At 41.7% G+C, this 25,587-nt stretch overlaps 2 protein-coding genes across 3 annotated transcripts in view; both read right to left on the bottom strand.

Moving 5' to 3' along the window:
• The window catches only part of LOC122133349 (butyrophilin-like protein 2), a 33,636-nt gene extending 18,322 nt beyond the window's left edge, over positions 1-15,314 (bottom strand). Inside the window, exons 1-2 of the mRNA XM_042709394.1 lie at positions 15,192-15,314; positions 14,735-15,082 (exon numbers count right to left, since the gene is read on the bottom strand). Coding sequence (XP_042565328.1) covers positions 14,735-15,082; positions 15,192-15,240 — 397 coding nt within the window. The 5' untranslated portion in view covers positions 15,241-15,314. The remainder of the gene's footprint in view (positions 1-14,734; positions 15,083-15,191) is intronic.
• A 663-nt stretch (positions 15,315-15,977) lies between these two features.
• LOC105888673 lies at positions 15,978-25,580 on the bottom strand. 2 transcript variants are annotated; one of them, XM_042702830.1, is made up of 11 exons: positions 25,238-25,580; positions 24,793-24,891; positions 24,275-24,376; positions 24,077-24,154; positions 18,252-18,344; positions 17,461-17,544; positions 17,078-17,176; positions 16,834-16,932; positions 16,634-16,652; positions 16,459-16,519; positions 15,978-16,294 (listed from the first exon to the last, which is right to left on the bottom strand). In XM_042702830.1, the coding sequence occupies exons 1-11, from the start codon at positions 25,383-25,385 to the stop codon at positions 16,286-16,288; spliced, it is 891 nt and encodes a 296-aa protein (XP_042558764.1). In that variant the 5' UTR covers positions 25,386-25,580; the 3' UTR covers positions 15,978-16,285. The 2 variants fall into 2 exon arrangements, with proteins under 2 accessions (XP_042558764.1, XP_031416156.1); XM_031560296.2 differs by having other exon boundaries at positions 24,793-25,580.
• Between the last annotated feature and the right edge of the window lie 7 nt (positions 25,581-25,587).

The following is a 25,587-nucleotide window of genomic DNA, read 5'->3' as shown; positions in this document are numbered from 1 at the left end:
CGGTTATGCAGTTAGCTCATACGCACATTCTAGGGGCTCACTTGGGGGTGGAAAAAACCAAAGAGAGAATATTACAGAGGTTCTTTTGGCCAGGTATTCACAGGGAGGTAGATTATTTCTGTCGCAGTTGCCCAGAGTGCCAGGTCACCGCTCCAAAACCGAGGTACAAGAGTCCTCTCATTGCCTTACCCATCATAGAAACTCCTTTTGAAAAGGTGGGGCTGGATATTGTGGGTCCACTACCCAAGAGTGCTCGAGGCCATCAGTACATCCTTGTCCTGGTGGACTACGCAACCAGGTACCCAGAAGCCATTCCCCTTAGAAAGGCTAACGCTAGACAAATAGCAAATGAGCTATTCCTCTTCAGCACTAGGGTAGGGTTACCAAAAGAAATACTGACTGACCAAAGGAGTCCCTTTATGTCCCGGGTCATGAGGCAGTTGTGTGCTCTGCTGCGAGTGAAACAGGTCCGAACCTCCGTATACCATCCACAGACTGATGGGTTAGTGGAGAGGTTCAACAAAACTCTTAAAGCCATGCTTAGGAAGGCAGTCGGCCAAGACGGAAGAAACTGGGATCAGCTCATCCCCTACCTCCTGTTTGCAGTTAGGGAAGTCCCACAGTCCTCCACTGGGTTTTCACCCTTTGACCTTCTCTATTCCCACAAACCAAGGGGACTGCTGGACATAGCCAGAGAGACCTGGGAGGAACAACCATGTCCCCATAGGACAATGATTGAACATGTGACGGCAATGCGCAAACGAATGGCCGCTATATTTCCCATTGTGAAAGAGCACATGGAAAAAGCACAGAGAGATCAAAGGGCTGTGTATGACCGAACAGCCCAACCCAGGGAGTTCCAACCGGGGGACAGGGTCTTAGTTCTGGTGCCCACGGTAGAATGCAAATTCTTGGCCACCTGGCAAGGACCATACGAAGTCGTTGAGAAGGTGGGGGAGGTTAATTATAAAGTACGACAACCCGGAAAGCGTAAAGGGGAGCAAATATACCATGTTAACCTCTTGAAGAAATGGCATGACAGAGAGACATTGTTTACTGGTTGTCCCCCAAAGGAGCCAGAAGATTTAGCCCGGGAAGTAGTGCATTTTGGCCCCGAACTTTCCCCTCACCAGCTACAGCAAGCAAAGGAGCTGGTAGACCGCAACCAAGATGTTTTCTCATCCCTCCCGGGCTGCACCCACCTGGTAGAGCATGAAGTACGCACCCAGGCAGGGAAAACGGTAAACCAAAGGCCGTATCGGGTACCAGAGGCCCGCAGGAAAGTGATCGAGGAAGAGGTAAGCAAGATGTTGAAATTGAATGTGATTGAAGAGTCCAAGAGTGCCTGGTCAAGCCCTATTGTCCTTGTGGCCAAGCCTGATAACACAGTACGTTTCTGTAATGACTTTAGAAAGCTGAATGCTGTGTCTGAATTTGATGCCTACCCCATGCCTCGTGTGGACGAGCTAATTGAAAGCCTGGGTAATGCCCGGTTCATAACCACTCTTGATCTTACAAAAGGCTATTGGCAGGTACCATTGGCAGCAGAGTCAAAGGAAAAGACAGCCTTCGCCACTCCGGGAGGTCTCTGGCAGTACCGGATGTTGCCTTTCGGTTTGTCCGGAGCCCCTGCGACCTTCCAACGCTTAATGGATCAGGTACTGAAACCTCATAAAGAATATGCTGCTGCGTATTTAGATGATGTGGTGATCCAGAGTCCTGATTGGGATAGTCACTTACCTCGGGTGGAGAAGGTCCTGGAGTCTATAAGAGAAGCAGGCTTGACGGCGAACCCCAAAAAATGCAAGCTGGCCTACAGTGAGACAAACTACCTGGGGTATACCATTGGCAGAGGCCTCGTCAAGCCGCAGGAGGCAAAACTTGATGCCATCCAGAAGTGGCCAAAACCGTTGACAAAGAAGCAGGTGAGATCATTTTTAGGCCTTGCAAATTATTACAGACGATTTATTCCTGATTTTGCTGGGATAGCTGCTCCTCTCACAGAACTGACCACAAAGAAGCACTCAAGGATGGTGAAGTGGAGCCCGGAAGCAGAAGAAGCCTTTGGCAATCTCAAGAGGGCCTTATGTTCAAAACCAGTCCTCATGGCTCCCAACTTCAGTAAGGAGTTTGTGGTCCAGGCAGATGCCTCTGAGGTGGGGCTGGGTGCTGTCCTGTCCCAGATCCATGAGGGTGAGGAACATCCAGTTCTTTATTTGAGTCGTAAACTGCTGCCAAGAGAGAGGAACTATGCCACGGTGGAGAAAGAAGGTCTAGCGATAAAGTGGGCTCTAGAAACACTCAGATACTACCTGTTGGGGAGGAGGTTCACTCTAGTAACGGATCATGCTCCATTACAGTGGATGGCCAAAAACAAAGAGTCTAACAGTAGGGTAACCCGGTGGTTTTTAGGGCTCCAACCTTTTAACTTCTCTGTCATTCACAGACCCGGTCGTACTCATGGAAACGCTGACGCACTGTCCCGCCGTGATGCCTTTTGGTCCTCTTTCACCCTGCCGAGGACGTCAGGCCCGAGAGGAGGGATGTGTGGCATCACGAGGGGACGTGTGGTAGAAGGGCGTTATGTTCCTCTCCCGGAATGGCTACCACGCCACAAGATGGCTGCCGGGAAAACTACATCTCCCAGAATGCACTTGTCAGACAGGTGCAAATGCCTCAGCCCTCTGATTGAAGCTGGAGCTCAGGTGTGGGAGAGGGAGAGAAAAAGGAGGAGAGACACACACCAAGCGAGGGGCATCGTACGTGGCACAAACTAAGTTCGGTGTCTGATGAACTTTGAGTTAAGTTAGGAGCAACTTTTTGAAGCCTATGTTTTGCCTTTGGAGAACTTTATTGTTTTGCTTCCTGAAGTACTTTTTGTTGGTTAATAAACCGGACTATTCGTTGAAAAGCACTTTTGCCTGCTCTGTCCTGTTGTTTACGCACTGCCCTACACCTTGCTCAGTGGTGAAACCTCTCATGATACCACAATACATTAAGAGTAGAACAAAGTGCGGTGGCATAGACCAAAGTACTTCAATAAATACAGCTTTGTTTATGCACATGTGTAAGGTGACTGAGATGGTATGTGACTTATAGTCAATAAAGTGCTTAGTGTTCAGTGCATGTCGGTATTTAGAGTTCTGATGGCCGTCGGGAAAAAACTGTTCTTAGGAAAAAAAAAAAAAACTGTGGTCCTTGCTCAACAGGTGGTGGCCTGGGTGAGAGGAGTCTTTTAAGATGTTATTGGCCCTGCTAAGGTAGCGGGAGCGGGCAATGGATTCCAGGGAGGGCAGTGAGCAGCCAGTGATTTTTTGTGCTGTGTTGATGACCCTTTGGAGGGCTCTCTTGTCTGCTGCAGTGCAACCGGAGTACCACGCCGAGATGCAGTAGGTTAGTACACTTTCGATAGTGGTGCGGTAGAAGGCCACCATCAGTTTACACTCCAGGTTGTTTTTCCTGAGTACTCTCAGGAAGTGTAGTCGCTGCTGTGCCTTTTTTACTGTCTCTGAGGTGTTGACAGACCATGAGAGGTCATCTGATAAATTGGCTCCTAGGAATTTGAAGGTGTGGACCTTCTCCACACAGTCCCCGTTGATGTAGAGTGGGGCGGGAACTGCACTTTGCCTTCTGTAGTCCAGAATTAATTCTTTCGTTTTTGTGGTGTTCAGTGACAGATTGTTGTCTGAGCACCACACTGTCAATTTCTGTACTTCATCTCTGTACGCTGATTCGTCATCTTCTGAGCCCGATCACGGTGGTGTCGTCAGCAAATGTAATGATGGTGTTGGTGGGATGGGTTGGAGTACAGTCATGGGTGTACAAGGAGTACAGTAGTGGGCTCAGCATACAGCCTTGTGGAGAGCCAGTGCTTAGAGTGATGGTGGAGGAGAGGTGGGGGCCGAGTTTTACAGTGGCCTAGTGCAGTTAGTTTGCTGACTAGTATGTCAGGGATGATAGTGTTAAAAGCTGAGCTGTAGTCAATGAAGAGCATTCTTATATAGGTTCAACGGAGTTCCAGGTGGCTCAGTGCGGTGTGGAGGGCTACGTCGATGGCATCTTCCGTGGACCTGTTTGCTCTGTAAGCAAACTGATGCGGGTCAAATGTGGGGGGAAGGGTTGATTTGATGTGCCGTGAAACCAGTTTCTCAAAGCACTTCATGATTACAGGTGTAAGTGCAATCGGTCTATAGTCATTCAAGCTGTTGATGGCTGGTTTCTTAGGGACGGGGATGATGATAGCTGATTTTAGGCAGGGTGGGATGGTGGCTAGAGTGAGAGAAAGGTTAAAGATCTTAGTGAAGACCCCAGCGAGTTGGTTGGCACAGGAATTGAGTACCTTTCCAGATACTCCATCGGGGCCAGCAGCTTTTCTCAGGGCTCTCAAGTGTCACGCATTGAGCGTGACTGTCACTCATTTCGGTCTTTAATCACGCACTCCCGCCACACATCGTATTTCTCACGCTGAAAAAAAAACTCTAGGCTATTTAATGTGCCGCAGCGCGCAAACATGACCTGGCCGCGCTGCCCTCACCATGGAGGAATCAAGCACGTCTCCCCGAATCCCCTGGAGTTCTGCCGTGAGGTGCCAATTATCAGCCAATACAAAATAAAAAATAGCCAATCAGAAAAAAAAAGTGTCTTTTGTATCTGTTGTATCTGGGTAAGATTTAATCCAGCAACCAATGAAAATAAAGCATCCTGGAATTGCGCGCGACTGATCTTCCGAAAGTTTCGTTAACCTGAGGAAACCACTGGAGCTCCGAGCATCAGTCTTCTACAAAGAGCAAGTCGTCTCCTGTTTTAATGTTACAACAAATTCACAATGGTTTGACACAAGCAATGACAACTTGACTGCAGTTAGAGAATATTTCCCAGATAATTAGCATCAGTTTTTAATGAGTGTTTGTAGCCAACACAGTTTGCCTTTTCACTATAGCTTTGACTCCAAACTTCGTTAATAGGCTATAATAAATTCGAGTAGGCCTATTAAAAATATATAAAAGCCTATAATTCGAACGAATATTAGGCAGCCCTTAATATTCTATGATGTGAATCGCGAGCTCATTAGGCATACTAGCATTTTATAAATATCCTGGCCATGGATGCATTAATCATTGCATCTGTCTTTCAAAGATGTCAGGTAAAAAACAAATACGCATCCTGTCCTTCCCCAAAGAGGAAAGCCCCCTAAAAAGGCCAGATTAGGCCCAGAGAACGTAAACACATTAGAGGAGGAGATGGTGGAAGAGGAAGAGACAGTACAGGTGGAAGAAGAAGAGACTGTACAGGTGGAAGAGGAAGAGACAGTACAGGTGGAGGAGGAAGAGACAGTACAGGTGGAGGAGGAGGAGGAGGAGATGGTGCAGGTGGAAGAGGAGGAGACAGTGGAAGAGATGGTGGAAGAAACAGTGGAGGAGATGGCTAGAACAAAAGGGAGAATAGTCCCAGGAGCAGCCACCTACAAGACCTCTTTTAATAGTGAATGGACCTCTAAATGGCCATTTATTACTGTAGGAAGCACCAGCTCATATTACTGGTGCTCTATCTGCCGCCAAGAGAACTCCTGTGCCCATCCAGGTGTGCGGGATGTGACAAGGCACATAGGCAGTAAGGGGCATCAGGCCAAACAGCAGGCACTGAAGTCAACCAGCGCAGTCAAAAACTTTGACTTGCCAGTGACTGCAGAGATGAGAGTGCAAGAGGTCAAGGTACATTTAAATGCATAAGGTTGACTACAATGTTCATGAATACAATTTTTCCTAATTAATACATCCAATTCTATGACTATGGCATATATAATGGGAACCAACACCGAAAATGATAAGAGTCCAAAAAGGCAACAAACACCTACAATAAACAACACAAGTCATAATTCTCTCTCTCTCTCTCTTTCTCTCTCTCTCTCTCTCTCTCTCTCCCAAATTGAATAAATACTTAGTAATTGGTTGAATTGTCAGTGCCATGTGTCAAATCTTTTCTGCAAGTCTGATCAATTATTAACAACAACAAAACACTAATAATAATATGGGGGGAGGGGGGGCAGGGCTGGTCTGTGGGCATACGGCAGGGGAGGGGCGGGCGGAATGGGGTCGTGGCCGGGAGGGGGGGGATATGTCACTCTTGCCTCACTTCAAAACTTGAGAGCCCTGTTTTCTTGTACTCACTGATTTGAGCACACATCTCACCTCGTATTCTTGTAGGGTGAGAGTGTGGCTGCTGGGGGTTGGTGGAGTCAGTGCAATTGTGGTGGGCCTGTTGACCTCAAAACGGGCAAAGAAATTATTAGGTTCCTCTGCCAGTGAGGCATCAGCGTGGACAGTGCTGGTGTTCTTGTAGTTGGTGATGTTTTGAATTCCCTGCCACACTCTCCTTGGATTATTATTAGTGAGATGGTCTTTGATTTTTTCCTTGTAAGCCTTCTTGGCATCTTTGATGCCTCTCTTCAGGTTGGCTCTAGCAGTACTGTAAAGGGCCTTGTCACCTGACCTGAAGGCGGAGTTCCGCTCCTGGAGTAGGGTCTTGACCTTGCTTGTCATTCAAGGTTTCTGGTTAGGATACACCCGAATCCTTTTGACTGCAGTCACAGTGTCTGTCCAATGATTGATGTAGGACAGTACAATCACTGCTGATGTAAGGGCCACTGGAAGATAATCACTCAAACATGATGGTTTACTTTTCTTGGGCACTGGGACAATTATGGACTGTTTAAAGCAAGATGGGACGACAGCTTGGGCCAGGGATGTATTGAAGATCTTGGTATACACTGGAGCTAGCTGGTCAGCACAGGATTTAAGGACCCTCCCAGGGATCTGGTCAGGCCCCGCAGCCTTTTGTCCATTATCACATCACTCTCACTGACTATGAAAGGGGGTTTGCTGTTATTGCCAATCATGTCGGCCATAACTGCCATTGAGTTGTTGTTTTCACCCCCTATCTCAAAACGTGCATAGAAAGTGTTAAGTTCATCAGCAAGGGAGGGGTCAGAGCTACACACCGAGCCGGGCTTTTTTTTTTAAGCTCATCATAATCCACAGGCCACACACACTAGCTGGGTCACCTGCATTGAAGTCGGCTTCCACTCTGTCCCCATATCGGCGCTTTGCAGCTTTCACAGTCTTCCTCAGACCATAAGCTGCCACTTTGTAGTCTGTCATGTCCCCCGTAGTAATCCACGTATTGTAGGCGGCAGTGCGCGCTGATAGTGCTGCCCTGAGAGTCCCATCTACCCATGGTTTCTGGTTTGGGAAAACTTTTATTTTGCCAGACTGAATGGTCTAATTTATTAGTAGGTGGATGTAGCTCCCGACCACTTCCGCAAACTCACTGACGTCAGGACTCCCGGAACATCTCCCAGTCAGCGTTCAAATGCTCTCTCTGAGCAGGCACTTTCAATGAGTTTACTGTCAGACTCTGAATAATTTGAATAAAAAATTGCTCCAGTGAAAGTTAAGGCAGTCACCGACAAACAGAAAGGAACATCCCCCGTGACAACATCCAACTGTTAAAGTCCTAAATAGAGGGTGTAGGAAGACTGAAAGAAAATGGCGCAAATACAAACTTCAGATCTACTATCAAATTCATAAACAGATGCTCCGCAGTCCGCACATATAATACTGAAATTGACAGTCTTTCTTCTGTAACATTATCAGTAGAAACATAAGCAATGCTCGTGTGCTAATTGCAACAGTCGAGAATTTAACTAACTCCCCTTCAGGATTGGGACCTGCACTTCTTCCTGTTAAAAGTGCAACGAGTTTGCGTCTTAGGTCAAATTTATATAATTAGGCAGAACATATCCTCTCATTTACAAACAGCTCAACATTACCAGCAACAAAGAGTGGGGAACTCAGCTTGTCAAAATTTAGTTTGATAGACAATGAAACTCTGGAATAAACAGTACAGAACCTCAATTCTTTCAAATGCTGCTTAGATACTCTGCTTTTCAAATCAGTTTTTCACCTCTTAGCAGCAGATGCGCTTAAAATTGTAAATATATTACTGCTATCTAGCACATTTCACTAAAGTCCCTAAAACAGCTGTTATAAAGGCCCTACTGAAAAAGAATAATCTAGATGCTTCCATACTAGACGATTACCTGTCCATATTTGATCACAGCACTGAAAGAGCTGTCATTAAAGTTTTCAATGAGAAATTATTACTGATACAGGCAAAACATTTATATTTACATTTACATTTAGTCATTTAGCAGATGCTTTTGTCCAAAGCGACGTAGGGAGAGAACAGTCAAGCTACGAGCAATAGAAACCTGGTGCAACAATAAATACTACTTTACATAAGAAATAGAAAAACGAAATAGAAAATAAAAAGAAGTGCAGGAATGTATCATCAGTCCTAGTGTTGTTGGACCTTAGTGCAGCCTTTGACACTGTTGATCATGATATCTTACTACACAGACTGGAACATTGGGTTGAACGGTTATCAAGAGACTATGATTATACCAACTCACCTAGTAATGACTATGGTCCCCTAGAATCTTATTGTCAATGCATTCACCAAATTAACAACTGGATGTCTAGAAATGTCCTTCAGCTGAATATGAAACAAAACTGAAATACAGCCCCAAATCAGAAAAAGTTGGGACGGTATGGAAAATGCAAATAAAAAAAGAAAGCAGTGATTTATACATTTACCCTGACTTGTATTTCATTGCAGACAGCATGAACACAAGATATTTCATGTTGTGTCTGGTCAACTTAATTTGATTTGTAAATATACATCCATTCCTGCCATTCAGGCCTCCAACACATTCCAAAAAAGGTTGGGACGGGGGCAATTTAAGGGTAGTAATGAGGTCAAATAATGAAATAATGACGTGATTTGAAACTAGTGATTTCAACAGGTCATTGTAATCATGAAAGCAGCATCCAGGAAAGGCCTAGTCCTTTAGGAGCAAAGATGGGCCAAGGATCGCCAGGTTGCCAACAAATGTGTGAGCAAATTATTGAAATGTTTAAAAACAATGGGCCTCATTCTCGAACATTTTCTGAAGTTACTTCTGAAATGTTTCTTACGGGCTTCGGAAAAACAACGACAAATTCATGAACGCTTGAAAATGTGTTCCTACGCAGCAGAAGTGTTCTGAGCTGTGCTCCACCGGAAGAGTTTTCTTAAATTGAAAGCGCGTTCTTGTGCTCCTGAATTTGCATACATACACGCCCCGCCAGCTCCTTATAAGGGCACGCAACCGTACTGACGTGTGCAGTCAGAATCGACCGAATCTACACGAAAGCAACTCGTAAACGAGTCATGTCAAAGCGGAAAGCAAGCACAGTAAACGCAGATCTAATTTCAACGGTGCAGAGGTGGACCGTTGCAGGATGTAGATGTGTCCATTATATTCCACTATAGCTATATCAACGTGATTGAGTTTAGTGCTTATTTATTTATTCACTTACATTTGCAGTGTTCGTGTACATTCACATTTACATTTAGTCATTTAGCAGACACCTTTGTCCAAAGCGACCTACAAGGGAGAGAACAGTCAAGCTACGAGCAATAGAGACCTAGTGTAACAATAAATACTACTTTACATAAGAAATAGAAAAACGAAATAGAAAATAAAAACGAAGTGCAGGAATGTAACTGCTATAAGTGCAAGTTAAACACTAGTCGAAGTGCCAGTTAGGAAGGGAGGTGCTCTCTGAAGAGTTGGGTCTTCAAAAGCTTCTTGAAGGTAGAGAGGGACGCCCCTGCTCTGGTAGTGCTAGGCAGCTCACTAGACGAGCGCAGCATTCTGGTGTAGTCCTTTTATTTATTTTATCACGGTGACTCGTAGAATCATGACAACTTTACATGTGAAACGTAATTGTTAATGATACAAATATTCTCGTAATTATTATTATTATAATTATTTGAATCCGAGGATGTCTGTAGAGTTGATGTGAACGCAATCACCAACGATTTCTCACAAATTCATTAACACTTCTAACACGGAGAGTTTTCTTAAATGCGATTCCTCAAAAAACCACAAGATGGCCCGCGGAGCCATCTTGTGGTTTTTTAAAGAATCGCATTTGAGAAAACTCTGGCCGAGTTACAACTGCTATTTCGAGTTCGGACAGTCTTCTGAAGTTTAGAACAAATCCCAGATGAGAAAACTTTCATGAATGCCAAATGTTTTCCTAAATCCAATTCAGAAGAAATTCCTTCTTAAATTCTTCTTAACTGCGTTCGAGAATGAGGCCCAATGTTTCTCAAAGAAAGATAGGAAGGGATTTGGATATTTCACCCTCTACGGTGCATAACACAATTAAAAGATTCAAGGAATCTGGAGGAATTCCAGTTCATAGAGGTCAAGTGTGCAAGCCTAAGCTGAATAACCGTTATCTGCGATCCCTCAGACGGCACTGCATCAAGAACCGTCATTCATCTATAAGCGATATAACCACATGGGCTCAGGATTACTTTGGCAAACCTTTGTCAAGCAGTACAATACGTAGTTACATCCGCAAATGGCAGTTAAAACTTTACTGTGCTTTACTTTTCTGTTAACCGTGTCCAGAAGCGCCGTCGATTTCTCTTTGCTCATCCATGCATATTTCAACAAAATAATGCAAAACCACATTCTGCACACATTTCAAAGGCATGGCTGAGGAAGAAAAGTGTGAGGGTGCTGGACTGGCCTGACTGCAATCCTGACTTTTCCCCAATAGAGAATGTATGGCGCATTTTGAGACACAAAAAAACAAAATTTTGAGACACAAAATGCGACCACAAAGACCCCATACCGTTGCACACATTAAGACTTGTTTGCAGGAAGAATGGGACAAAGTTACACCTGAAACGCTTCATCACTCTGTGTCTTCAGTCCCTAAAACGTCTTAATGTTGTGAAAAGGAACGGGAACATTACAAAGTGGTAAATGCTTTACTGTCCCAACTTTTTTTTAAATATCGAAATTGAATTAATTCATGAGGTAAAACATCAAATAATGTGCTGTTGTATTGTTTCAATGTAATACAGGTCAAAGATAATTGACAAATCACTGTTTTCAGTTTTAATTTTAATTTAACATACCGTCCCAACTTTTTCTGATTTGGGGTTGTTTTTGTATTATACTCATCTTGAAACAAATTGTCTTAAAGTGAAGGGCATTGTTAAAAACCTTGGTGTCTTAATTGATTGCAATCTCAGTTTTAACAACCATGTCAAAGCAGCCTTTATCTCCAGCAGGGTTCACTACAATGGTCTTTTCATAGGCCTTCCTAAAAAGACTATCAAACAGCTTCCGCTTTTACAAAATGCAGCTGCATGAGTTCTTACGAAAACCAAAAGAATTGACAATATTACTCCAATACAGAAGTCCTTACACTGGCTTCCAGCAAGTCACAGAATTGACTTCAAAGCACTGCTGCTTGTTTACAAGTAGTTAAATGGGACAGGACCAAATTACCTCTCAGAAATGTTTCAGCAGTATACTAACTAGATCAGTGGAGCAGCTAGAGCAGTATAGTAGCTAGATCTATAAGATCACTGGAGAAAAATACCTACTGTCAGAAATAAACATGGTGAAGCAGCGTTTAGCTGCTATGCTGAACAGCTCTGGAACCAACTTCCTGATGACACCAAATGTACACCGCTTTGCCAGATTCAACACTTAAGACACTGTTCTCAGATGCTTTTTGTTAAATGGCAGAATGCTCTCTGCTTTTTATTAATTTACCTTTTTATTTGTTTTATCTTTTCTATGTTCTTTTAGCTTTGTTTTTAATATTTTATTCTATTTTGATTATAACTCTCTAAATCAGGGGTCTTCAACCTTTTTCAGCCCAAGGACCCCTTAGCTGAGAGAGACACTGAGCAGGGACCCCCACCCCTGCCGCCCCAAATTTAGGCCTGATATTCATATATTTTATCTGGAACTAAGTGTCAGTCACACACACACACACACACACACAAACACACTCCCCTACACATGTTTGAACATAATTATACAAAATTTGTAACACACAACTTGTTTCAATTTATTCGGTTTATTATTGACATTTTTTCTCTGTATTCAGAGAGGGACAAAGAATTGAGTAGCTTGAGAAGCTTAAGTATGGATGAAATATCTCATACTTAGATAGATTCTCCCTATGAAGCATTCAGTGCGTCACACATGGCTCGTGCACCGTCTGTGCACATCGCGACACATTTTGGCCAGGGTATATCATGTTCAAGGAAAAAATTGTCGGTCACTTTGAAAATTTCTGAACTTTTTTGTACGTCCATGCAGCTGCTTACAGAATATAAATTCCTCCTGCATCTCATTTTGGTCGACAACCACACAAACGCTAAAAGCTGAGGGTCGTTTGACAAGTCTGTGGATTCATCTAATTGTAGTGCCAAATAATCTGCTTTCGGGAGTTTCGCGACTAGTTGTGCCCTCACATCAGCTGCCAATTCATCAATAGGGCAGGCAACGGGATGCTTTTCCTTCCCAAACATTGTTTTTCACATATTACTAGCTGCTGGCAGTATTAAACTTTCCGCAATTATGTGTGGCGTTTTGGTCTGAGCGACACGTAATGCAACTTGATAAGAGGGTTTTAAAGCTAGCTCGCCAACTTTGGCTGATTGTCTGCTGGCCCTCAAAATATTTTAAACGGGCCTGGAAATATTAAATGTTTGTTTCTTTCAAGTGAGCATGTGTTGTCTCTTAAGTCTAAGTGTCGTTGCAGCTTTGATGGCTTCATACTTTCGTTTGATAGCACGGAAGAGCAAACCACGCACACTGGTAGTTCGTCACCATCGGTCTCTTTGTAGGTGAAGCCAAACTTCAGATAATTATTTGAATATTTACGCGTTTTCTCCAGTTTGCGCTTCTGGGTATTAAGGCATGTTGGCATCCTCTGAAGGTAGATCATCTGAACCGCCATCAGTGCTGTATGACGTGGAGCTTTTGTTCCGAGAAATTACAAAACGATCTATCATTTTTACATTTTATGGTTATGGCAGGTAACGTGTTTTGGCACCAGATAGCTAAATGTAGCTAAAAGTGCATATACTACACCAGTATATTGCCATGGTGATGAAATGATCGCGTGAAGATTCATGGGTAGCCTATGTATTATTTTATAAACTAATAGAAAGCAATTGTCACGATCTGTTTATGTTTATGTAGCCTATTGGACGTTTTTCATTTTTGGAAGAGGGAAAAATGCAGATGATGGAATAATTTGGCGGACCCCCGGTTGAAGACCTCTGCTCTAAATCATCCATTTGTCAAACAAGTCTGCTCTTTAGTCCAATTAGGCCTTACCGGCCCTGTCAGATGACATCAAATGTGCTCCAACTGTAGCCAGTTTCAAATCTAGATTTAAGACCCAACTGTTCTCAGATGGTTTATGTTAACTGATTGAATGCAGTCTGCTTTTTATTCATTTACTTTTTTCTTCATTCATGTTCTTTTAGCTTTTGTTTTTAATCGTTTTATTTTTATTTGTCTACGTTCTCTTATAATGCACATTACTGTTTTAATCTCTCATTTTCTGTATGTTCTTTTATATGCTCATTTGTAAATCACTTTTGGAATTACCAATGTGTATGAATTGTGCTATATAAATAAACTTGCCTTGCCTTGCCTTGCCCTGCAGTGGAAACCTCTTATAGTGATTACGGTTACAGTGATCAACTTGTGGATACAAATCGTGTGACAGAATCATAGAAATGCTCTTTAAATGATTATATTAATCAAGTAGGCCGTTTACAGTGCTCATTTTGAGTATTTTCACACGTGACAATATATGGGGGAACATTTGTCCTTCTTCTTTTTACTTTATTCATGGTGGCCTCCATCTTCTTCCACGTGTCTACCCGAGGCTGGTTCTGCGTGCAGACTGCAATCATGTTGAGAAAAAGCCACTCCCTCGCAATGAAAAACGTCTCCTCGAAGCTAATGACAAACTGGCAAAAAAGAGTCGACTACATTCAGCAGCGGGACTGGCTGTTCCTGGTCTTGTGTAGTCCACGCCAACAACGAGAACGCTGCTACGCTGCTACTCTTGGAGAATGCGCACCCGTGGTTGAAGCTGCCCTCAGCAAGTGGATTGATCATGTTTGAGCGATTTAAAAAGAGAAAACGTTATGTTCAAGAAAGTGCACGGAGAGGCTAGCTGCTGAGGCTCACACGGTGTCGTGCGAAGAATGATATTACGAGTCTCTATCGTTTGTTTGATTGTTTTAATATAAGAAAATGTCGTGTAACCTTTGAGAACCTCTCACCAACTGCTGATATCTTAGGAGATATTTTGGCTGAGCATGGGCTTTATATAAGTTATAGAAGCAGGGCTCTCAACTGTCACAGTCACTCATTTTGGTCTTCAGTCACGCACTCCCGTATCGTATTTCTCACGCGGGGATATTTCACTCTTGCCTGTCTTCAAAACTTGAGAGCCCTGTAGAAGTTATAGGTTAGGAATACAATATAGCAGCTCAATTTATTGGACGTTATACATCATCATCACCCATGTCTGGGTGTAAAATGTCTGTCTTTGAAATGTTATTTGTCGGTATTTAATTGTTTTGATGCAGGAATACAATAAAGTCCCGTTGACTGACCGAAAATCACAATGAGGTGGAGGTTATATGGTTAAAAATTAGAAATGTGTGTGTGCATACAACACTATACTAAATTTCACAAAATCTGACACCTCTGCTCAGGTTTTAAAGTAGCAAGCAATGCGTAACCGCAAATCATTAAAAAATATATAAGATTGTTTCTACTCACCAATGGCTTCAATTTCAACTGCAATTTCACCGGTTTCCTCATTTGTGTAAACGCCGCAACTGTAAATTCCAGCATCGTCAGTTGTAACATTGCGAAGAAGTAGAGAATAGTTCCCTTTGGCAATCTCTCTCTCTGTAAAAAAGTGCGCTCGGTCCCTGTATGCATCGCTCTGTGATTCTGGTCTGCTTTCTCCTTCTTGGAAGAGGTGCACCAGCGCCTTTGAGTCGGTCCTTCTCCATTCAACCTCCAGGTCATCCAGAGGTAATGGGGTCTCCACAGAACAAGGAAGCCGCAAAACACCTCCTAGTTGGGCAACCAGGGGACTACTGGGGCCCTGTAATATCAATCCTATCAACATTAATACAAGTATTAGTTTGATGATTAGTCATTTATGGAAAATTAAATAGTTGGGAGATGACTTGATAAACAGACGCAGCTACTTTGTCAGCAGACCTACCTTCGGAGAAGAGGAGAATGACGGCACTCAAAATACCTCTGAAAGACATTTTGTCGCAGCCATAGTATTCCCACTGATCGGATCTAGTAGCCTGCTATGGCAATGACAGCAAACAATGAATCCGTCAAAATGCGAACATTATTTCAAACTATTCCGTCCGGTAGTATGGCTTCGTGTGTGCTGGATCCAACACCATTTGACTTGAATTACTTTCGATTTTGTATTTCAACAGAACCATGTGACTGAACTGACCACGCCAGCTGAGAATGGCGATCATCAAGGGGCAACCAGCATAATCGTAGAAAGTATATTTTTGTTTTAGTCATAATGAAATGGAATCTCTCAATGATATGTGCTGTAGCTGGGCTGTGTTGTTGTGTTCATCTTTTAAGGCCTTTTATATTTTACAAACAGTAGAATATGGGAAGACCTACTAAACAATACATTACTGTATGTAGTGCCAAGACGAATAAAGAAAAGAAAGAACATAGAGGCTTTGACCTTCTTCAAAAGAGGTTTACTGCTACTATAAACTATAAAATGTTTGTCCACTTTTAGGTCTGATTCAGAGAGTGGACACTTCTTTGCTACTACAGAAATCTTTTATTTTATTTCCAGTATGGCCAAGGTGGTTTGAAGCTCAACAGTACATTCACTGTCCTTCTGCCTTTATCTCAGTGGTTTTTTCATCACTTTTATGCATGCCTAATGTCTGTACAAAGTTCAGTCAGCACTGGATAGATTTGAGAACAACAGCCTAAAAACTCACATATACATTCACAGTAATTCATATTTTCATTGGTCATTTATTTCAGAAATTAACAGAGAGCTTTGATTCCATGCATTCATGTCAATGCCAAGATTAGTAAGCAATGTGTAGGTATGTACTGTATGTATGTACAGTATTTATGTATGAAGGGTATATAGGAATTTGCAGTGATAAAAACATTCATAACATCTCAAAATGTACAAAAAACAGGAATCATACCTTATCACAAAGAATATTTACAAACTTTTTGATGATGTTATTTTGCCATTTTGATATCTATTGTTATTTACTGTATACATGTAATTGGCTCCAAACATGTGATCCCTCAGGGTTCCTACAAACAGGGAGAAATTGTGTTAATATTGATGACTCATTTTAAGGCAGATAATAATATTACCACATAAGATTGGTAACCTTAAGGGTGGCGGACAATTCTTTCAGAAATCCTGACAAAATCCATAAAGTAACATGAAGTTTTTGAGTCAAAGTTGAGTTTACCTGTGACCTCTGGTGTTTACAACTGAGTGTTGTGGCTATCCCTCTGAGCTGTTCCTGTATTCTGAGAGGATAGTGAGGATATGTGGCATTAGGTTTATTACTTTAGTTTAATATTACACCATGACCAACACATATTGGCAAGGTCATCCATGTTTAATTAATTACAAACACTTACATTGCACCTGTCCTTTTCCCTATGTCCAAGACACCAACAGAAAAAGATTGAAAATGTTATGTAAATTACACATAATTTAAGGTGATGAAAATATTACTAATAGCATAAAATATTACACAACTTATAGAATTATTAATATATTGTTCAATTTTAACATTATCTGGCAAAGGCTTACAAAAGCCCATGGCGTCTGTACTTACAGTAGTGATATGGCTGCAAGGCAAGCCACCCACAAACAAAGACACATTCACATGGCAGGACAATAACCTGCAGATCACTGAACATCCGTGCACCTGTCACTGAGGTTGAGTTACACAGACAGAAAACATGATCAGCATCCATACTTCTACAATAGTTCTGGTTATATTTCTTACAACCCCAGAAATGGTATAGTGTCACTTTTAAGAGAAATGTGGTTCGTTTGTTTGTTTCTTTCATATTTACCCAATTGCGTGATTAATTCTGTTGTCAGTGCAGCTGCATTGATTACTGGAAGGGCAGCGGCTCCAAATATGTAAACAACAATGTGAGGAATGGGGATATCTGAATCACACAAATATCATATATGGTCAGTTATCCTGTATCATTATACTGCAGGGTGATGTTCAATACAACATTCAATATTATTTATAAAGGGTCTCTGAACATTTGTAATAGTACCAGTGGTAAAGATATTTGTTGGCTCTAGGGGATTCAGGTCTCGGTTTCTACGTATAAATGATGGGAATGACCTGCCTTGACTACATTTTTTTTTTCTGTATGTGCTGTCCACAATGTCATTTGATGAATTTCACAACATAATTGTTAATGAATTGTTAGCATTGTACCTGCTGTTGTCTGGGGATGGTCAAACCCTGAAACAGCAGTGAGACTGTAGAGCAGTGCACAGCCACACATCAATCCAGGACCCTCTGCACTCAACAGGAAACATACAAGTGTTAGATTTTATTTCATGCAGAAGATCAAATGATATTCAACACACAAACAAAAGGGCAAACTGTTTCCATATGTGATGGGTGCACATTCATAACCATATGTAGTTTGTGATGCACCAATATGTACATGTGAATTGTAAACATATAAATGTGAATAAGAATTCCAGTGTCTTGAAATAAAATGGTATGTTCTGTCTTATTGGCACATATTGCCAAATATGTCGTTGGGGTTGAGGTCTAGTGACTGGATGGTAAGATTATTAGATTATATTCTGCAGTCCTTTTTGGCTAACCTTTACAAGATGTTATATTTCCCAGAGGGACCATTGGACCAAACAAGTTAAAGGCCAAATATATTATTATATCTCAAGACATTTGCTGGCAGTAAGTATCTGTAAATTACTACTAGAGGTGGATTGTCTGATTCAGGCAGAATTTTGTTGAACCATTGTCTCAAGCTCAAGCTGTGATGATGACAAATTGGAAATACCAATTATATATAAACTTTCAGTAAACACCACAGATCCCTTTGGTTTTGTTTAAGAAATGTAATTTAAAAACCTTTTGTTAAATGATAGCACTTCATGATAGTTCTTAAATTATCTTCTTCTTTTGGACTCAACATCAATCAATTATGTTTTATATTGATTATTATTTCTATGGTCATATTTGTTTGCACCCACCTGGTTTATTGGCCAACATCCAATAAAGGTAATAGAAAAATGTACTGATGCATGTAGGGAAAAGGAGAACTAATAGGATTGTCCACATTGCATCTGTCATAACACAGAAAGAAAGCATAACTCATTTCTTTTTAGTATGAGGTGGTTAGGCCAAACACCAAAATGACATAGAACATTATGTAGAATACCTTGATGGAGGAATTGTAATACAATAGATTTAGATGAAATAGTATTTAAACACTTCACTAATGTTAAATTTAAACTAAATCTACGTGTTGGTTTGCAGAGAATCAAGTGAAGACCGCCACGAAGCAATAGGTTTGAATTCAGTTGAGTTTACTGAGTTTTGAGAGAGTACAAGATTCAGTCGGAGAGATCAGTTCACACAGGAGCTCATCACCTCTCGGCTGGAGAATGCATTCTCACATCATCATACACAGGCCAGTCTTTTAACCCCTCAGGCGCAACAATGTTGCTTAATCATGGATCCCCTGGGGAGCTGTAACTAACTAAGTTCTTTGACAATAGGGCCTCAGTGAGAAACCTTGGTTCTCACACCCCAGCTGCTACAGCTATCTAGTCTGTGTCCAGTGGTGGCCTTTCTGACCTAAAAGATGTTAAGTCACGACTGGCCAGAGCTAGCCCTGTCAAATTCCACAGCTCCATTACACCACCAGGCCTCATTTCTTGGAACTTGCGGAAGTAGTATGTCTGCTAGGAACTGCTTGTTGATGAACTCATACTAACCTTAATTTTCTCTTACAATCCCTCCTTTGACCTCATTTATGATTTTTTATTATATTTTATTTTTATATTTTTTTATGATTCATTTATGACCTCATTTATCATTTTAGTTTAAATCTAACAGCTGGTGACCCCGACGTTTGGCAGAGAACTCAAGTGTGTAGGCCGGCCTGGCTACCTGCGGAGCCAATCTCCGGGGAGGCACCCATGTGGTCCCTTGACGACAGACAGAGAGCTCGCGAGCACTACTAGAAAGGTAAGGACAAACCTATTTAATTGAATTGTCCATAGCTTAGATAGATCACTTAGTCTTTGTCTGTCATCTTGGAACCCGTGGGCGAGGCAGCAGCCTATGCGTTGAAGACGTGAAAGAGACAGGTTAGAAGATTAAATTGTGTTTAAGGCCTGAGCAAAGACGTCCGAGGCCTCAACTGACTGGGTTGCTGACGAGCGTAACTGATTAAGTCTGGTATCACAGGCTGTTTAGCCGTTCTTAGTCCATAATTGGTTGCGGGCGTTTTTGAGGCAGGGAGTCCGATCACGGGAAGATTCGGGCATAGGAGTCTAGGATCAGTTGTGCCAGAGCAAGCTGGGATAAGCTCGAGGAGGTTCGGGGCCAGTTGCCAGACAGGGCAAGTTGGAAAGAACTCCAAAAGGAGGCTGAAGACCAGGTGCCTGGGGAAGCAAGCTGAGAGATTCTCCTAAATCTGACAGATCTAGTTTTGTTCCGGCTGTTTAGCGTAGTTGTGAAGTGTCACACTTGCAGAGGTCAAGTGGGTGATTAGAACTAATAGAAAGACGTTGCACATTTGTGAGGATACAAGTGGCTGCTTGTGCGTTTGTACTGCATGAGCATTTATGAATGAGAAGTTGCATCACTGATTCATACAGACACAGCGCTTACGTGTGTCTCAGTGGGATAGCCACCGCGGGCTGTGGCTGAAAAAAGAGAGACAATAATATTGTTGTCATATTGTAGTAATAAAAAGAAAAATATGACTGTAAGGCTGAAGTGCTTTTACGTTCGGAGGATTAAGGAATCCTTGGTTCGTGTGGACTTTTGGGTCCGACGAGTCTAACGGACTGGTGGCTCACTCAGACTTACTCATTGTGTTTCAATAGCCTTGTTTGCGGGTCATAACGTGCTGAAAAGTTACGGCTGGTTCCTGCAAGACCCTCAAGGCTATTTTTCTAGCTAATCAAAAAAAAAAGGAAAAGGTCTTATTGGATATAAAAGACCTTAAACTAATAAGTCTTATTGGATATAAAGACCTGGAAATTGTGCTAGATCGATTTAGCAGCACATTTGTGGGGAAGGATAACACAAATATCCTCCCCAGTTCAATTTGTGGATGAATGCAAATACGGTTTGTGGACCAGAAAGAGAGGGGGATGACAGGATAATTGGGCCATTCACTAACTGGGGGACTGACACGTTGATAAGTCTCGAAAAAGGAGCTGAAATAGTGAAAAAACACGTTACTATCTCCGGGGTGGACAACGAGTTCGTGAGACACTTTTATCCTGATAAGGCAGAGAAATAAGAAGGGTATATGATAATGATGACAATACTGCTTAAATAACATAATACAAGTGCAGCTCGATTTGAGGATAAGGATTTTTGGTCTGATCAGCCGGAAATCTTTATTCAATAATCGAATTGCCTAGAGGGCCGCAGGGGTAGAGGAGCGGAGTTAAGATGTATGTTTACCGACACGGGACACATGCAGAAAATGATAAAAGGAGTTGAAGAAGTGCCGCATCCCAAGAGGGGAGCGGAGAAATGCACTAAGGAATTTAGAATTAGTGCAAAGCAATTAATTAAACTTAGTCGAAGTTGGAAGAGCAATGAGAGCCTGTATAACAGTGGCAACAATGTTAACTGATAAAGTTAGGGGGAAACACCATAGTGTATATAAAGTAATAAGGGTATAGTGGGTAAATTCTCTATTCTCCTCTATAAAACGGACAGAGATGGAGAAAGACAGGATCCTGAGGGTGTGGGCTGTTTGAGTAGCGGAGCACCAAGGGTGGGGGCTGTTTGCTCATTTATGCTATGACACACACACGGAAAGAAAGAGAGAACGTACATGGAGGAGAAGGAGGGGTGAAGAAAAGGAAAAAGCCCAGGAGCTTAGTGAGTAAAAAAGGTGGGGGCTCGATCACTCATCCTGACAGCGCCCGCGTTCGGGAGAAACAGACAGAGAAAAAAGATTTTGAGTGCGTCAGTATATCTTTGCGCACACGCCTATATGGAGACTAATGAAAAGAAAATTCCTAATACATAAAACTGTGGTTGATATGTAGTACCCGTTAATACATAGTGTTGAGATATGTGGAGTAAAAGATGCCTTTGAATCAGAACCAACCACGTGGTTAAAAGAGATAGTCATATTGTATTAAGTCATACGCGAATGGGGGCCAGTACAGGTACTGATACTGCATAATTGGGAAAAGTAGACAGTAGACTGAAGTGGACTGAACTAAAAAAAAAGAGGGAGTGAACTGAGACGTGAAACAGAAGTGAAACAATCATATGAAATGGCGAACTAGCGTTCCCGAGTTAGATAATTTTAAATATAGAATGTTGCTTTTTCCCAAGTGATAGGATGTTCTGAGAGAGACACACACACATGGTTCACACGCTATACTCCCTGCGCTGAAGAAGGAGAAAGGAGGGGGGCCACACGCCCACCCAGACACATACCTTCGCACACACTTTTCGCACACACTTTAGATTACACACACTTTACACACCATTATTTAGCACCCAGAAAATTAGTGGGCAGAGGCAAACCTCTGTCTACTTTGACCCCTGTAGTAAGAAATGATTTGGCCGGATGATTAACTTGATATCCCAGCAGGTATGGACTGGTGTGGAGACAGAGGCTGTTTGAAAATACTTCCAGTGATCATAGGAGATCAGGTATCAACTGGTATAATTTCTCACACTGTGCACTGGCTTAAACTAAGAAACATGAGTCTGACTAACCTACTCATAGTAAAACAGTCAGGAATAAAACAACCCCCTGATAGATTGGCTAAATGATAAGTTCTGGAAGTGGGGAACATGGTTGAGACGAGTGTTTCTAGGAGTAGCAGTGGGAGGTGCCATGCTGATAGCTACTCGCACAATAGAGAGAGCAGTCAATGGAAAAGATGAGAGCCCAGGTGCACCACCTGAGTGGCAGGCAAAACAAATAGAAACCCTCCCGGGCGAGACACTAAAGGGATTAGGAAGTCTACTAAAGGGAATAGGAGATAGAGTAGAATAGGAGGGGTTCTTTATACCCGTAGAGAGTGAGAACAACACTGACTGGAGCGAGGTTGTATGGACAAAGCCTGAAGGCCCATATACTTCTAATTGCCCAATAGGCAATCACTACTGTAAGTATGGAGATGGAGCAGGATGGATGTGTTGGAAGTGGTTAGAAATATACCAGAAAGAGATGGGAAGATTGTATGAAGAAGCACGATTGGTGAATGATGATTGGGCCCAAGTGGTGGGCGAGCCTGAAGAGATGCTGCTTCCTGAGGGCAGAGACCCCACACCGGATCCTGAAGTGCTGGCTGAGATGTTAAGTCAGCATTAATTGACATTGAATAAAATATTTAACCTTGGAGGGAAGGAGGTGGATGTCAATTTCTTTCAGGATGAGACGGAGGGGAGAAAGGAGGAGCTGAATGCGGCTGTGCAGAGTGCACAGTCCGACTGGTTCGCAATCATGGAACATTTCTACTGGCGTGAACCACAGATGAGAGAGATGGAGGCATGGGAAAGTAGGGAGAAGCATAAGCGTAAAAAACGTAGACGGCAGTATTAGGTGACAGGGAATGAAAGTGCGTATGAATGGATGCGTTGGCTTAACTGTGCTGGCTATTTGGCTTCTGTGCTAGGATTTCAGTATAGGAGTGCATATTGGGTATATAGTTTTCTTTTTGTCTCTTATCTTCCTTTCCCTCATTTTCCAACACATAATCGCATTGTTTAAATCAAATGTGCCTATGATCTCTTTTTGTCCCTTATCTTTCTTTCTCTCATTTTTCCAATATATAATCATATTTTTAATCATACATAAAGGAATGCATAGTTAAATGTATTACATAGTTAATTTGTTTTTAGAAAATGCCTGTATTATTATTATTACTTACTATATAGACAATGGTTAAAGGAAGTGCATAATTTAAACTTTCAATTGATGTAGCATGGGCCTTACTAGGTCAAATATTTACTGTAGTATTGCATGGTACCGTGGGTACAATATACCCAATTGTATTTTTTATTTTTCATAAGAATAGGTGTTTAGACACTAAAAGGTTGCGCTCTGAGGGCAGACCTCAAGTGAAAAGCGCTAGCGGTTCTACCAAAGCTATGGTAAATCGATACCTGACGGGGGCAGGTATCCCCGCGACAGAGTAAGCGCCTGGAGGTGTATTATGCTTTTGCTGTGCTAGAATGCGAAAGGAGGGTGTTTTGATATTATTGTGTAAAGTAATTAAGAAACCACCCCAAAAATTTAACCCTGCTTTTTAGTGCTTGCGTGAGTGTGGTGTTGACCTCATAAATGAGGTCAAAGGAGGGATTGTAAGAGAAAATCAAGTTTAGTGTGAGTTTATCAACAAGCAGTTCTTAGCATACATACTAATTCCACGTTTCTAAGAAAAGAGGCCTGGTGGTAATGGAACCATTTTTTAGGTCAGAAAGGCCACCACGGGACACAGACTAGATAGGAGTGGCAGCTGGGGTGTGAGAACCAAGGTCTTTCTCTGAGGCCCTATTGTCAAAGAACTTAGTTAGTTACAGCTCCCCAGGGGATCCATGATTAAGCAACATTGTTGCGCCTGAGGGGTTAAAAGACAGGACTGTGTATGATGATGTCAGAATGCATTCTCCAGTCGTGGGTGACAGAGCTCTTTGTGAACTCACCTAAGACTCTATTTGTACATCTCTTAAAACTCAGTAAACTCAACTGAATTCAAACCTATTGCTTCGTGGCGGTCTTTCACTTGATTCTCTGTAAACCAACACGTAGATAAAGTTTAATCTAACACTAATCAGAGTAGTAAAATATACAACTTACACCACTTCTTATGGAAATGTTGAAAATGAAAGAGGACATCCACCCCAAGAGTAACAGTTAATGTGGTGATAGACATACCTGGGAATACAATACAAACAATGTTACCCTCAGTTCACAATTCATCTCAGAGTTTCAATAATAAATAATTTGCCATTTCTCCAACATGATGCTCATTAACTGAAAAAAGTATAAACATACTTAAATTGAAGGTTGAATATCCAACAACAAGCAGCCATAGCAGGATCCAGTTGATTATGTCCACATATGTAAAGCACCAATATTCCAAATCCTTAATACCATCTGTAAGGAGGTAAAGCATTTAGATATTAACTCAGTTTCTGATCTGCATCAGAAACTGCATGTTTCCTGTTTTTGTCAATAAAAATTGCATGGACAAACATCACTGTTGAGATATTTAAGAATGATATCCTCTACTGATCATTGTATAAACGCCATACTTTTTCTATTTAATACCTTCATGTGAAACAATCAGTAGGGCTTCTACATATTTAAATGAGGCCACACCATAATAAAAATAATAATTTACATATCTCTGCTAAAATGATAACCATCCAACTTATCCATGCAACACCACACACAGCCATGGTTGATACTGCTGTAATGATACAGGGATTGTTCTGTTTTCTACCTTTAGGAAAATATATAACATAACAAAAAACTTGAATATTATTCATGACCAAGGCACTCTTGCATACCAAAGATAATTTCCCAAAAATTGAAGAATAAGTTCATCCCAACAGCGTACCCAAAAAAATATGTGTTTATGCCGAAGACTGAAAGGTCTGCGAAAACACCTGAGGGACAGAAAAGGGCACAAGTTATTCATTAGACACTGAACTGTGCTGTATTTATGTTTGTATAGCTCTTTTAGCTATTGCTGTATCTCTTATATTGCCTGTGTTTATGTTTGTGTTAGTTTCCACTTTAATGTGATGCCATATATTAAATGTTAATGTTAGATTCTTCCAGCTGAGTCAGATACTTATTCAGATACTTAGACAACATATCCCCCCTGATTTCTGACATTTGTCATTTCTGCAACCTGTCCACTGATGATGAATGTAAAGGCCATAAATGATAAATAATAGATCCTTATGATGTGAATATGTTCATTATGCCACACTAAGGACTCATATGTACCTGAAAATAATGCTCCAGCAGTGATTAGATATTGAAGCATGACACCCATTCCTTTGATATATTTTTTTGGACATGCTGTAAAATGAGGGAAAACAAGCCAAGTAAAAGAGAAATATTCAAAATGGTCCCTTAGCAGTATTCTAAACATGGGCCCTTACAGGCCAAGCAGAGTCTGATGTTAAATGTGACAACATTATAATTCAGTATACATTATACAACGTAATAAGAAATAATGATAAATTGTGTACCCTATTCGTAAATAATATTTTGCATTTAAACAGAATGTACTTTTAGATTTGATTTGCATGACCCTTCATGAACTCTATAAATCAGCTTCTGCTATGCAGTTA

This window comes from Clupea harengus, chromosome 2, assembly GCF_900700415.2.
Source record: "Clupea harengus chromosome 2, Ch_v2.0.2, whole genome shotgun sequence".
Classification (NCBI taxonomy): Eukaryota; Metazoa; Chordata; class Actinopteri; order Clupeiformes; family Clupeidae; genus Clupea; species Clupea harengus.
The sequence above is the reverse complement of the archived record's forward strand: the minus strand, read 5'-3'. Positions and strand labels throughout refer to the sequence as shown.